General features: G+C 33.5%; 1 protein-coding gene and 1 non-coding gene across 4 annotated transcripts in view; both read right to left on the minus strand.

Annotated features, from left to right (window-relative positions):
• PCDH11X (protocadherin 11 X-linked) overlaps positions 1–15937 on the minus strand; it is a 590430-nt gene that overhangs the window by 550125 nt on the left and 24368 nt on the right. For 2 of the 3 annotated variants that reach the window (XM_030933938.1, XM_030933939.1), the window contains exons 2-3: positions 2354–2459; positions 1634–1692 (exon numbers count right to left, since the gene is read on the minus strand). In XM_030933938.1, the coding sequence (XP_030789798.1) occupies positions 1634–1676 (43 nt within the window). In that variant the 5' untranslated portion in view covers positions 1677–1692; positions 2354–2459. Of the gene's footprint in view, positions 1–1633; positions 1693–2353; positions 2460–3294; positions 3464–15937 lie in introns of all 3 variants that reach the window. The other variant, XM_030933940.1, reaches the window with a different exon arrangement.
• On the minus strand, positions 15118–15308 carry LOC115898940. Its single transcript, XR_004058586.1, has one exon. It is a non-coding gene; the product is annotated as a U2 spliceosomal RNA (small nuclear RNA).

Raw genomic sequence — 15937 nt, forward strand, 5'->3', positions numbered from 1 at the left:
AAACTACAGACTGTTTTATTCATGGCAGTTTGTAAATTTAAGCTGTTTCTAAATATGGAAATAATGTGATGAGTTATATTCCAACTACGTGCAAGGGACTTGAATAATTTGGGAAGAACTGTGAGGCACAAGGGGAAAGTGGTAGGAGCAGAGGATATGGAAAAGACTGCGGAGAAAACTTGGAAAGAATGAAGGTATCAAAGAGAGAAAAGGGATGATTGAGAGGTAAAGAATGATTTTGAGCCTTCGGATGAACTAACAAAATAAGAAGTACTCATAGAGTCTGAGCAACAAGTTGTTATGAAAACTTAACTGGGGAAAACTGTGGTGACAATGAAGACGGAGAACTTAAAAACTGGGTAGAGGCTTGGAAAAATTATAGACAAAGAGAACAGGGAGAAATCTGGGGAAACTAACGGAACTGAGAATGACTTCAATGATATGGAAAACTTGAAGGAATGAAAGGTAGAGGGAGGGGGTGGGAAGATTTACCGGATCTGGGAGGTCCCAGGCACCATAAACAGTGGATTTATGTACTTGGAGAGAATGATGGAAGTAAGAGAGGAGCAATGGAGACAACAGAAGGGAACAAGAAAAAGAATGATGTAAAAAGTTGTTTAAATCTTTTTCTTCCCTAAAGCTTAAAATGTCTGAGAAATTTAACAGTGGTTAGAACTTTTAAGAGATTTCTTCTTTGAGCAATGTCAAGGGGAAGACATTTCAGTATCTTCTGCCACATGGACAAGAGAAACTGAGAATGAGTATTTACGACAAATAAATTAAACACATTATTTTTAAGTGTATTACATTATTGTAGTATTGTGACAAAGTTGTGGGGGTGCACTGGAGTACACGTTAATCACTAAGTGGACAAACTTAAATGAGTTTTGAATAAATCAAAACCTCCCAAGCAAGAAACTGAACATAACTTCTAAATTTGGTTTAATTAAATAGAATCCTAAACATTTTTTATTCATCTAAATGGAGATTTGGGGGGATAGCCTATTAGTTTATTAAATCAAATCATACTCCTACAAGTGCAATGAAGTCTATATATTTATTCATTAGAATACTCTTCTTGTTTGTTAGTTAGGTGTCTATTTGTAAAATATGTTCTGTGTACCAGGCATTGGAAATGCAAAACTGAGGAAGAACAGTCCCTCTACCTAGGGTGCTCGTAGAATACACAAGTATTTGTTCTGAAAACAGGTACTTCTGGGATTTTTCAATACACTGATAACTCATGGTCCTAAAGACATCTTTCCACGATCCAGAAGGGCCTTTACAACTTTATTGTTTACCATCAGTAAACTGTCAATTCCTTAGAAATTGTCAGTCCACTGATGGCATGTGTGGCCATCCAGGCCAATCCAGGTAAATTATGCTTACTATAATTTGTGGGATTTTTGTTGTTGTTGTTTTACATCTCTCCCTACATGATATCAGTATACTGGAATATAGACTTCCCCTTCCTCTCATCCAATCTCACTGTTAACATTTTAAACTCGAAACCAATCTTTTAAGACAATGAAAGCTTCAAACATGAAAAATTGGAGTTCAGATAAAATTACTACTCCTGAAAAGACCCAGAGGAAAGGAGACATATATGGTATTTAACATATATGAAACTCACCTTGAAATATCTGAATTAAAACCCACTGTCGTTGAGTCTCCATAGTGTTCTGCAATCAGCTGTTGAGTGGGGGATAAAAAGAGGGAGGGGAAGGAAAAGGTCTTTGCCTCCAGTACGTTGTAATCAGTTTAAACTTAAATGAAATAGATGCACTGAAGAGATAGGGCTTCAATAACCCAAATCCTGCACTAGATAGGAGGTTCCATGGCAGGACCTCAGAGTGCTGTTAGCAGCAAATCATCCAGGATTCTGAAATGTAGGCACAAAATATTTTTTGAATTGAAACTGAAATGAAGTCTCTGCTATCCTTATTTGTCTGCTAATGAAAGCTTAAATAAAAACACCCTTCCCACCAACTGCTATTATTCCTTGGATCATTTTAACAGTTTTATAAACCTAACACATAAAATTGGGAATTTGCATAGGCTTATCAAACAGTAGACAGGATAGATTCAAAGTTCTATTTATATGGAAAAGGTGTGACCCTTGACCCATTGGCTAGTGGTATTTATTTCCTGACTCTGAGGAAAATGGTTATGCCTGCCTTGAATGGTAATCACATAATATACATCACTAAAAATGTTTGATTACCTACATATCAATTTCATTTTTTGTCAGTTGTTAACCTGATCTTAGCTATAATGCCTCTTGTTATCAATTCATACTCTCTTAGGGGGGAATTTCTAATTCTGTAAGGAGGATAGCAACACACTGTCTCACCCAAGCTTGTCAACTTCTTCACAAGATTACAAAGTTGAGAGCAGCTGAGGAAAAACCTCTCTGGTATGTGATCTGTGGAATCCTTCTTACTCACACCAGGATTTTCCTATGAGGGGTCAAACACTTTCAGCTGGATTTCAAGAAACCACAAATCTAAATTAAACAAGTAGACAACACATGACAGAAGTCCAGCACTATATGGCAGGATCCTCCAATTAGCTGTTTTGGCTACAAATCAAGAAAAGCTTAAATATTTCTGAACAATTTTAGATTTTGGAAAAAGGGAAGCAAAGAACATAAAGATTGTGTTTTATGATCTCATGAATCTCTCTTGGATTAAAAAACAAAAAATCCTCGATACTTTTGGAGGTAGGGTATACTGGAAGGTATTTCTTAGCTTTAACAGGGAATAAGCTATTAACATTTTTGAAAAGCCAGCCCAGCCTGTTGTATTCTTATTCTAATTAAGCCAGACTTGTTAAAGCATTTAATGCATATTTATATGGAAAACATGACATCTTCCTACCTACATAAATCATATTTTGAGTTTTTTATTATTGATGTTGCAAAAAATATGGATTAAATGAAAAGTGATAATAATGATACTAATACAAATCTTCAACTTTGAGGGGTCATTGCTTATATTGTAAATGGCTATAAATTATACTTTTTATTATGGGAAGTGGTAGTCCTATGCCTTATTATTTGTTATTATGATCTTCCTAGAATTCCATAGAAGTGTTTCTCTCATCCATTCCTCCAGCAAAAATTTCTAGAGCAGTACTATCCAACAGAACTTTCCACAATGATAAAAATATTTTATTAAAATATCTGCATGGTCCAATATGGTAGCCGCTTGTGCCTGTTAACCACTTGAAATGTGGCTAGTGCAACTGAGGAATTAAATTCTTAATTTAATTAATTAAAATTTAAATACTCACATGTAGCTAGTAGCTACCATATTCAACAGCACAGTTCAGAGATACTTCACATTCTGTATTTAATTTGGAGTATGCATGAATTTACTTAAGGAAAATGTGTTTTGTTATGATATTCCATCCTCTTCCATCCATTCATCCATCCAGTTGATCTGTACTTTTTAAACACCCTCTGCGTATAAAGCACATGTTAAGTTTATGTAGTGAGGGAGATAATACAAGATTTGTAGAAGATAAATATTATACTAAATAAGCTAAGTGACAAAGGATAGAGCAAAGTGATACGGTAGTACCAAAGAATGTGAATATTTTGAAATGTGAGTACTTTGAAATGTGAATACTTTGAGGTAATGGAATTAAGAAGAGGTTCATGAAAGAAGTAGCTCTTTAAGTGTTTTTGACAAATAGCTGGAAGATGTAGGAAGAAAGATTGGAAGAGAAAGAGATTGCAAGATAGAAAAGTCTAAAGTTTAATCTGGAATGTGGGTATAAGGAAGAGGAAATAGTCTAAAGCTTTTGAAGTGTGAATGACTGAAGAAGTTAGTGCCAAGAACAGATAAGGCAAAGACAGAAGAAGAATATGTTTTACAAGAAAATGTTGAGACTAAGTAACATAATTTACTTTAATCTGAGATTTTATAAGTTACTTAATTATAAAAATTATTTGTGATAAACTTTAATTACAAATGAGCTGAAATTGTAGCCATTAAACAAAGCTTATATGTTAATTATAATTTTACTAAAGATAACTATGATCAATATGGAAATGAGGTATGCTTAAAGAGACTTCTAGTAAAGGATGAGCATTAATCACCTATTTAACCTTCCATATTGGCTTCTATATTTAAAGACTAAAGATTAGGACAGCTACAGTAAGTGCAGATAAACACAAACATATATGAATTTTCTCTTATTTTCTGTATACAATTATTTGGGCGGTGCCAGATAACCTTTTTTTTTTTTTTCATGTCCCAGAGCAGTGCCTTAAATACTCCAGCCACTATTATGTTTTTTATTCATCTAAAAGCAAAGACCAAAATACTCTGAGAAAGTAGATGTCCTTATAATGTGATGTAGATAGCTAATCAAATGCCATAAATATAGAATCTTAGTGATAGATTTATCAATGCCCAGATCCATCACACATTCCTTCCTTTCTTTTTCTTTTTTTTTTTTTTTTTGAGACAGAGTCTAGCTCTGTCACCCAGGCTATAGTGCAGTAGTACGATCTCGGCTAACTGCAACCTCCATCTCCCGGGTTCAAGCCATTCTCCTGCCTCAGCCTCCCTAGTAGCTGGGATTACAGACGCCCATCACCATGCCCAGCTAATTTTTGTATTTTTAATTGAGACGGGATTTCATTGTGTTGGCCAGGCTGGTCTCGAACTCCTGACCTCATGATTCGCCTGCCTCGGCCTCCCAAAGTGCTGGGATTACAAGCATGAGCCACTGCACCCAGCCACACATTCCTTTTGAATATACATTTATTAACAACTGTGAAATTTGAATAAAAATTAATATTATCTACAGAGATCTTTGTTATTTTTGCTTTGCCTCTGTTAATTAATGCTTACTATTTTGAGCAGAAAATCTTTCTTTGCAAACAAAGGAAGAATTGAATAATGTTTCCATAGTTTGAGTAAATAAAATTTTAAATAAATAATCAAGTATTTAATTCAAATACATAATCAGAAGAGTGGGAAATAGTTAGGGTTATATCTCTGCCTTTAATAAAGACTAATCCAATAATGGGTTAAAGTTATTTTTCTATCTGAACCTTCATCCCTGGATCGACAGAGCTAACAGATAAGGGTGTTATTTCTTTGAAAGCAATGATGAATTTCATAAATTTTATTAAAATAAGTGTTTTTTTCATTAATGTTTATAATAAAAAATTTTTAATTGAAAAGCTGTAGCCCTTTATATTTAATATTTTGTGAATCAGTTAGATGCACTTCATGACTTAGGGGCTACAGCTATGTTGGTATTTTTTTTTCTCCTAGAATGATTTATGAGGAACAAGAGGTTGTGAATATCTTGTGAACCTATGAATACACAGTTTGCTAACACATAGATTCTAAAATTCTGAAATTTCTGATTCTGATAAAATATCTCTAAGAATTTGGCCACCCAATAGAATGCTGGTGGGTGAATTAAAATACTACTTCACCAATATATTTTTCTCTCTCACACACACACACACAGACACACACACACACAAAACCATCCTCGTTGGTTGATTCAAGCTTATAGATATTAATTTGTCAATTCCAGTTGCTGTCTTAGTTATTGATTCTTCTTGTTCACCTTTATTTATTTTTAATTTTTTTAGAGACAGGGTTTTCACAGTGTCACCCCGGTTGAAGTTCAGTGGCATGGTCATAGCTCACTACAGCCTCCAACTCCTGGGCTCGACCAATCCTCCTGCCTTAGCCTCCCGAGTAGCAAGAGACTACAGGCACACATGAACAGACCTGGCTAATTTTTTTTTTTTTTTTTTTTTTTTTTTTTTTTTTTTTTTTTTTTTTTTTTTTTTGTAGAGATGAGGTCTTTCATGTTGCCCAGGCTGGTCTCCAACTACTATTCTCAAGCCATCCTCCCATTTTGGCCTCCCAAAACACTGGAATTACAGGCTTTCAGCCACTGTGTCCAACCCCTGTTCACCTTTATATTGATATAGTTTATGGAGATATTTCTGTTAAAAGATAAACTACTTGAATTTTGTTCAATTTAGAGTTTTATTTCACTGCCTTTCCCTGATCCTCAGAATGCATACATCTATAAGACCACATCTTTATAGTAGAAAAACTTTATCTTTACTCAGATTTTGCAGAAACTATAAGTAAAATATCTACTTTCTGCTGTTGTGTACATTTTGCTATGTGATGGCATAGATACAGTCAATAAGGGAAAACCACAAGAAGTGTCGACACTAGCTTCTGTCAATGGTAAGAAAGTTTCTGAAGTTTTTTTTTGTTTTGTTTTTCCTGCACTGACTAAGTATGGTCAAGTACCAAATTCCAGTTTGCCTGTTATCCCTCCACCAGCGTAGGCCTAAGCTTAAACTCAAATTGTAACTTGCATACGCAAATTTAATTTGTATAGAAAAATTGAGTTTTTCAGTGAGACTAAAATTCCCATAACCAGGGTGTCTTATTAATTGAAAAGTGATAGGAAAACTCCCACAAATGAAGTAACTGTAATTTACACTCTTTGTGACTTACCATCTTGAGAAAACTTTATTTTGTAGTTTCAGATTTCTGTGGACTACAATTTTCAAACAGGTGTACTGTGAAGAATATGAGAAATCTCCACTTAGAGAATTTAAGATATCTAAGAGAATTGTCACAACTGTAAAAAGTGAGGAACATCAAATGCCCTTTGTCCCCTTTTTAAAGAAACAACATTTTCTAGTGGATATCAAACTCTTTAAGTGGAGGTGTTTTAGCACAGACAAGACATTCCTTCATTTTAATTTTTTTTATTCTAGCAAGTTTTATTTTTGGCATACCTCAAGACAGGAAAAAATGAGTATTTCTTGCCAATTTTCAAAGATTAGCAAATCCTTAAAATATTCATTATAAATAGATCAAAGCATTCAGCCACATGCTATTAAAAAGGCAGTCAATTTAAATGAAGTTTGACTAGCAAACGTTCTTCTCCCCCACCCACTTTTACAGTCCTGCTGATCTCCCTACTTTATAGTCCCTTATTCACATAAAATATACTAAATTATTTAAGAAAAAAGTCCTAGGCACTTCACTTATCCAGTATCACCTTCATATTAACAAATACTGTGTTCTTTTTATTTGAGGTGGGTAAGCATTCTATTTATTTTGCCCTGTATCTTTTTTGTCCTAATCACTAATTTTATTTTGCGACAGGATCTCACTCTGTCACCCAGGATAGAGTGCAGTGGTGCCACCATGGCTCACTGAAGCCTCTAACTCCTCGGCTCAAGTCATACTCCCACCTCAGTTTCCCCTGCAGCTGGAATTATAGGTGCACGCGTCACCGTGAGGAGCTAATTAAAAAAAAAAAAAAAAAAGTTTTTTGTAGCGACAGGGTCTCACTATGTTCCCCAGGCTGGTCTGGTACTCCTGGGCTCGAGCAAGTCTCCTGCTTTGGCCTCCCAAAGTGCGAGGATTACAGGTATGAGCCACCGTGCCTAGCCTAATCACTTATTTTAGTGTGAAACTACTCTAAATACATGAAACTGATAAACACTATTGTGAATATGTTTCTATCCCAACATTAGAACCTTGGAATATTAGAAATTCCTTTTTGATATGTTACTACAAATAATGATTTTAAAAATACACGCATACACATACATGTATGTATGTATAATATATGAAACATGCAATATCTAGATGAAAAGGGTCTAGTGTCTAGTTTAAAGAACGCCAGAAGATTGGATGATGAAATGCCTTTTAGGGAGAAACTGAATTATGGGTCTCAAACATGTACGTTTTTTGTATATTTCTGTATCTTGGGGGACTAAAATGTTTCAAAATGACTACTACATTTAAATATGTTGTAATAAGCAATTTTTAAATAGATCATGTGAATAGAATTAGAAGTGGTTATAGAAAGAAACTTAAATCTGATCCATTATCCTTTATATTCACAAAAAAGTCCTTCTTAGAATAAAGTTTAGTATATTTGTTGTTCTTTAATATATCACAAAGGGAAAATGTAACTTCTAGGAGTCTTTTTTGTCACTTCAGTTATCATAAATGGAAATGAGTATTTTTCCTGACCATTTTACTATAGGTTATATTTACTAGTTTTCCAAATTCTCTGGTTGTATCATGTTGAAAAATGAAAGAAGAACATTATTCTTGGATTTCTCTCTAAAACTGAGTAAAGTTCCCCTGGAAAATTATTCTTTCTAAGTAGGATCAAGTAATATTTCTTTGGTTTTCTTTTATCATGACGTTTTATCATATGTCTATTATTAGATGAACCATTTTTAAACTTTCATACTTAAATTACATAAATATCTAATGGTTCAAAACTAAAATGTTTATAAATATACAATTAAACGATAAATAATTACACTTTGAACTATACCCTCTCTGACCTGATAAAGTGATCAGTTTAAAAATACAATACCACTTTTGTCATAAAAGCAAAGAAATCCACAACTTTTATACATGTTGATTGAGCAGTCATTTGAAAATGATGAAGTAACATTTATTTAAAGTAGCATTTATTTAAAAACAGAATTTCCTCAGAAATACCAGATTCCTCAGAAAAGCCAATAAACACATTACTAAAGACTGTATAAACAAAAGTTAAAATTTTAATTGAATTAATTATGTTTTAAATGGTCTTTATTTTTTTCTTCCTCTCCGGTTAATTAAAAATGACCAGAACCATTTGAAATATAAAACTGCCACTTCATATTTTGTGGCATTATTGTAAATAAATCCTATTCTCACTGACCAAAAAAATTTCCATTAAAATGGCATATTTTAAGGATATAATATTATTTCAATTAACTCGACAATTTTTTTAAATGATTAATTTTGCTAAGAGTTTGAAAAGACTTATTTGGTAAAAAGAGAGAATGTATCATGTTAACATTGCTTAAGCTATTAAGAAAGAACATTCTTTATTTGTAGACTACTGTTGCCAGCAAGGCCACCAATACAAGAAGCGTAAAACTTCCACAATTTAGCCAACAGTGGGGATTATCTCTATCCATATGTGATTGAAAAAATGTGGGAAAATTCATAGTTTTCTACTCAGGCTATTTGGATTCCTGCTGCCAAGATCATATACACACTAGCAAACTCCTGCAAGTCCTAATCCTATTAAAAATATATAAAGGAAATACAGATTCATGTTTCTGCAAATTACTATGGTGACAAATACAGTGATTCACTAAGCAGCTGGAGTCATCTTAATACAATTTCCAAAGAATGTAATCAGTTATTAAAGTAATAGTAGCTACCAGTTATTGAATTCTTATTACATGCCAAGAACTGTGCTAAGTGCATTTAATACAGCAATGTTATGATAAATGCACTGTTATTGTCACTTCTGTTTACATATGAGGAAATTGAGACTCTAAAAGTTTCAATAACTTGCCCAAGTTCACAGACCTATTAAGGTACACAGCTAAAATTTGAAAGATTTGTATGAGTCAAAAGCTTAAGCTCTTAGCTACTACACAGACTTTATACAATACAAAATATGTTTATTTTTCACCTACACTAAAATAAATAAAACTTAGTAAAGTTTTGGAATCAGAATTTAGATTGGAATTATTAAGGACATCACCCAATAAAGAGCTCTTCTGTTTGAAATGCAAGTTTAGAAAAAAAAAAAAAAGGAAAAGATAACTGATGGCAAATGGTTTTGTTAATTTATCTTTTTCTCAGGAATCAAATTTTGCAAAATTTCTCATAATGGAATAAACAATTATACGGAAGCATCATTCTGTGTGTTTCTATAATCCATATTAAATTGCAAACACAATAAATCTGCAGAAACAAAAAATGCTAACATTGGATCCAAATGCCTATCTCATTAGAAAAATGCCTATTCATTCAATAAGTAATTGAATAGGAAAATAGATTTACTTGATGCTACATGTCATTGAAATTGATGTCGCATAATTGGGTAATTTGTACTCAGGCATTAATAGAACTGTGTTTCATTTTTCAGAAACTCATATTAACATTAAATCAGAAGTCTCAACTTTATAAAGTGACTCTCATTTGATCTTAGCCAAAAGGCTGAGAAGTGATCAAATCTCACTTTCTCCAGAAGTATGCATTATTCATAAAGACTTCTCCAACACTAATTTTTACTTAAGTCTAAGTAATTGTCTGGACAAATCTGCAGATGTGAGGAGAAATTCAGAAGATATCTCCACTGATAATTATGATTTTTCTCTGTTTCAGTACATCTGGATTGTGACCTTTGTTTATTGGTTGAAATAGATAAAATTGCTGATATTTAACCAATTTTGATCTGAAAAATATAAATTTCATGTAGTCCGACTTCATATATTCTATGTAGATATTTAGTAGTCAGACTTTCCACTAATATGCAATTCTCCATACAAATCACTACATCAATAAGAAAAGATTTATTCGAAATATCTGGGAAAAACACAAAACTAAGTGTGCAGGAAAGCTTATTTCATGCAGGTGGGCATTAATAAATATATAGAAATTGTCAGAATGTGTGGGCCTTCTTAATAATGTAACTTTAATATGGGGTGAGGAGTAGGATGTTTAAATATGCAAAGATAAATTTCTTATTTGAGACCTGTTAAAAGCACAGCAGACAAGACAAGGTGTGGTGGTGAGAAGCAGTAAACAGGGGATCAAAAAAGATGTATTTTAGACAACAGAATTAATTGACCTAAATTATGTGCAGCATACTGTACTAGCATAGGTAACCGTAACTGTGAAGAAAAAATGACAAAAGGCACACAAATATGAGCTGAGAGGGAATCCTTCTCTAGTATCCACATAAAGAAAATTGCCCATATTTAATTTGAAAGATTTCCACTGAGCAGGAACACAGATTGCCAACAACAACTTAGGTAGACATGTTACTCCATCTTCTCTAATGTGTGCATGCAGATGCATGTTTATGATTGTCAGCATTGCTCCTTACACATATAGAATGCTATGATGGACAGAAAGAGAATCTGCCCCACTTGCCGGAAGGGCATTTTCTGAATTATTTCAGTGAAGCATTTTCTCTCGAGACCAATTCTTCAAGAAAGTGCACTGTTAATGCGTCAGTGTGCTTTCAAATCAATCAGGATTTTATTGTTTCATTTAAATAAAGTTATTTAATATATGTTGGCCTTTCAGACTCTTCCCTTTCCTAAGCATCTTTCACATATATTGTCATCTAAGTGTGACTGGGAGTCATATGTAACACCTGGAGGACTGATAACAAATGCTACCTTTAATACATTCTGAGAGCTTGATATTTGGAGTCTATGATGAATTCATTTACACAATGAAGAATCTTTCTGCAAAACAAATCATTAGTAATTAATATTGCAATCATATCATGTATAATTTCAACTTTACTGTGAAAATATTTATAGTTTTAAAATATGTAATTTATCTATATGAATTTACTTTGTGTATAAAATGTTTTAAAGTGTTTATCACTCCAAAAATGTAACTTTCACTAATGAAAGAAAAGTTTATTCAGGAAAATTATGCTTGACTATTTCCTTCCCCTTGAATATAATCAAAGGTAATCTACTACTTCCATGCAAATGTTTTTCAATCAGTTTCTGTTGAAGAAATCTCCATTATTCAGGCACAAAATGCAGCCGATGTTACCTTTTGTCCACATTATGATTCAAGACCCTCTTTTTTGTTGTTAACTAACAAAGAGAGAAAATGGATACTGCTGTTTAAAACCCTTTATATTTTATTTTAAATTCTTCTGAGTTGAATAAGTAACTGCCCTTCTTATTTAAATCATTTTACTTGAAGCCTAGATGGGATAATAAACTCATTTCTTTTTTTTTTTTTTTTTGAGACAGGTCTTGTTCTGTTGCCCAGACTGGAGTGCAGTGGCATGATCATGGTTCACTGCAGCGTCCACCTCCCAGGCTCAAGTAATTCTCCCACCTCAGCTTCCAGAGTACCTTGGTCTACAGCCACATGCCACCACACCTGGCTAATTTTTTGTATTTTTTGTAGAGACAGAGTTTCATCATGTTGCCCAGGCTGGTCCGGAATCCTGGGCTCAAGTTCTCTGCCCTGCTCTGCCTCCCAAAGTGCTGGAATTACAGCCCAGGGCTCCCAGCAATAAACCTTTTTTTTTTTTTTTTTTTTTTTTTTTTTTTTTTTTTTTTTTTTAAAGAAAAAAAAAAAAACAAGAAAAACAGCATTTCTATGCTTTAAGTAAAAATGAATAACTTTTGAATGTAAACTAAATATCCCTAACATTAAATGTAAGCCATCAAGTATCTTAACATGAATGATCAACTGAATATATTTATTATAGGATTAGTTTGCCTTTGGTTTTGCCTTCTTTCCAAAGTCAATCATAGCAGTACAAAGGGTCTAAATTTTCAGAAGAAAGCAACTGCTACCTCACATGCTAAATGGAAACAACCAAAACTAGGTACATGAACATTAAGTTACACATAGAAAATCATTTTAATTATAGCAAAATAATCTAATATGTATCATCTTTATTCCAAACGCTAATAAAAAATATCCACACTTTTCTGTGTTAACTTTGTCAGACAACATTTAGATATACAGTATATTACAGCCTTATTCTCCTAGGCATATATCCTTTTACTGTGCATCTCCAAGACAATTGAGGGCTAAAGTCAGAGTATGGGGCAAGCAGTTGCCTTAAAGAGCCAAAGCACATATTCCTAATTGTACATTTTGTTTTTACTTTTAGAAAAAGAGATGCTTAAAAACAGAATAATAAAGGAGATTTTCAAACTGATTATTTTTGACACAGATGCCTATCTGTAGAAGAATAGAAGTAGGAAACAGAGTGAATTGCAATAAAATATTTAATCTTTCAACAACTTTATGAAGAAAGAGTAGTGAAAATTCAATGGAAGAAGGAAAAAAGAGAGTAGAAGGAAAAGAGAAAGTAGGGAGAAAATGGAAGAGTGTGAAAAGTGTTACGTAAAAATCTTTTCTTTTTGAGACAGAATCTCTCCCTGGCGCTCAGGCTGGAGTGCAGTAGGGCGGTCTCGGCTCACTGCAACCTCCGCCTCCTGGGTTCAAGCGATTCTTGTGCCTCAGCCTCCCGAGTACCTGGGATTACAGGCGTGTGCCACCTCGCCCGTCTGATTTTTGTATTTTTAATAGAGACAGGGTTATGCCATGTTGTCCAGGCTGATTTCAAACTCCTGGCCTCAAGCGATCTACTCACCTCGGCCTCCCAAAGTGCTGCAAGCAAATACAGGCGGGAGCCACTGGCAAAAACCTTAATGAGGTATCAGTTCAATCTCCCTACTATGTGAACCTGGCAACTTTCTTGCACCTTTTAACTCCCCTGACCTGGAATGTTGTAGAGTCTACTAAAGGAGTCAAAATGCTACTAGATAATAGATATTTGGAACTGATTCTGTAAATGAAACCTCAAATGATCTAGTTTGTTATTCCTTGATTAGTACACATGATAAATGCAAATTTTTATTTAGGAACATATGTATAATCATTATATTGCCATTTGTCTAAGCAGGAATATTTAGGCATATGTATCCACATACGCCTCTCCATAAATACTAATGTCTAATATATGAGTAATAGACGTATATCTCTGTAAGTGCACTTGCAAAATGTGTAGAAAATATACAACTTTGTTATGTGGCATCTCATCTGGTTTTATAAGTTATATGTAACAACTAATTTTAAAAATGTATTCATTTACTTATGAACACATATCAGTGTTCAGTGTTTATGGTAATTTATGAATATAAATGTTTAACATCTAGAGCCTCACACCTTTCAGTTCTATTCTGAATAATACATTTTTATCACTCATTTGCACAGTCAGACAAGTTGTTAAAGAGTCATTATTTTTATTTCACAACCAGGAAACTGAATAGTTTTGCAGAAATTCATAGTAAATCAAGTGAAAGGCCAGAAATCTACCTTTTTTTTTTGTCTTTAAACACCCTTATCAAGCTCATTTATATCATGTATCACATTATACCAAAAAAAATGTGTTTTACTCTTCATAGCAAACAGTCTCTTAGTAATCATCTCACACTCACTCTTGTGAGCCTAGCACAATTCCTCAATAGACATGTGGTCTTTTACTTAACAGAACTATGTATATTTGTGATTTATTATTAATTGAAGGATAATAGAAATTTTAGCTATAGATACACTTTTGTAATGTCAGTGAAGAAACAGATTTGTGTTTAGGAGGTAATAGATTTAGTTAAAACCTTTATTCAACTTTGTGGAATATCCTAAAATTTTAATTTCAAATATGCATGTACGAGTTTTTTCAAGAGATAATTCAGGAAAATAGAAAATACAGAGTAGGTAAAAAATAAGCTATTCAAAATCTCTGGAGAAAGGTAGGGTTTCATTAAGTATTAATTGATATATGATAAGGCAAACAGAATAAATGTGACTTAATCTTTTTTTAAAAGTATGTTTTGAATAGAAACATTTTATGATTATATAATTTCAGAAATTATGTATATTATACATATCAAAAGAAGAAATAATCCATGTCTGAGTAAAATATGTTCCAACAAGAAATGAGTTCTTAAAACCTCACTGCTATCTGGTGGTAATATATCCCAACAGCAGGAAGACAACCTAAGTCTTACAGAAATAGATTGTTTTCTGTGACAAGTAGAATTTTCAAGTAACAAAGTGACACTGAATATCAGCAAGAGAAACATAATTTCTAAGCACTATTGAAAATAAATTTCTATTTGTCTAGATCTAATTTGAAGGCCATTGTGTATCATATATTTGTAAAAGTGTCTGTGTACTTATATTTTAGAAAAGTGATTCTACTGATTTTTTTTTTTTTTTTTTTTTTTGAGGCAGAGTCTTACTGTTGCCCAGACCGGAGTGCAGTGGCATAATCTCGGCTCACTGCAACCTCTGCCTCCTGGGTTCAAGTGATCTTCCTGCCTCAGCCTCCTGAGTAGCTGGGATTACAGGCGACCGCCACCATGCCTGGCTAATTTTTGTATTTTTAGTGGAGATGGGGTGTCACTATGTTGGTCTGGCTGGTCTCGAACTCCTGACCTCAGGTGATCCACCTGCCTCGGCCTCCCAAAGTGCTGGGATTACAGGCGTGAGCCACCGTGGCCAGCCTGAAACACCCGAGGGGAATACCGTTCCTGGAGGTACTGCAATACGAGGTCGATATGTGGAGTGGACATAGCAACCTCCTATTCCATATCCCTGCTCCAAAAATCCATTTACTATATTGTCCTCGGATAGAGGACGTATCAGATATAAAACTAATAATAACAGATACTACACTTGATCTTAGCCAAAAGGCTGAGAAGTGATACTGATTCTTTATTTTTTTTTTCAAGTTTTTAAAATATCAAGATAAGAAAAAAACATAAAGCTTAGTTAATAGAATGAAAGTTTGGTTGGGTAAAATTCTTCCATGCTGTTTTCTTGTTTGTACTTATCAAGCAAATACATCTGTGTTCATCTATGTCTTTGTTTGTACTGCATTTGCATCATTACTGCATGATAGTTATGAAGAAAATAAATCCAAGAGAAGATATTTTAACTTTCGACTCACTTTTGATCAATATCTTTGACTCATAATATTCCATTTTGACTGATAAGCCCTAAGAATATGATTAAAGAATAAGGAATTGCTGCATTTTAGTTGTCTTAAGGAGAAATACAGAGTGAGTTTTTTGGACAATAAGGCTAATGTCCACATAAAAATAAAACCAGCAGTTAATTTGGAAGAAAATCAGTTAAAATAATTGATTGATTCAACTAGATGTACTATGCAGATGGATTGTAAGTAAACTCAATTCTCCCTTTATAGTTGAAACAAATGTTACTTAGTTATTTAACGCTGAGAGACATTTTATCCCTCCAGTATTTATCTCAGTATTATGAATCAGGATTTCTTAACAGAGACTAGAATTGAAAGCTCTTATTTTAACTTGGGA

Source organism: Rhinopithecus roxellana, chromosome 7 (assembly GCF_007565055.1).
Source record: "Rhinopithecus roxellana isolate Shanxi Qingling chromosome 7, ASM756505v1, whole genome shotgun sequence".
In the NCBI taxonomy this organism is placed as follows: domain Eukaryota; kingdom Metazoa; phylum Chordata; class Mammalia; order Primates; family Cercopithecidae; genus Rhinopithecus; species Rhinopithecus roxellana.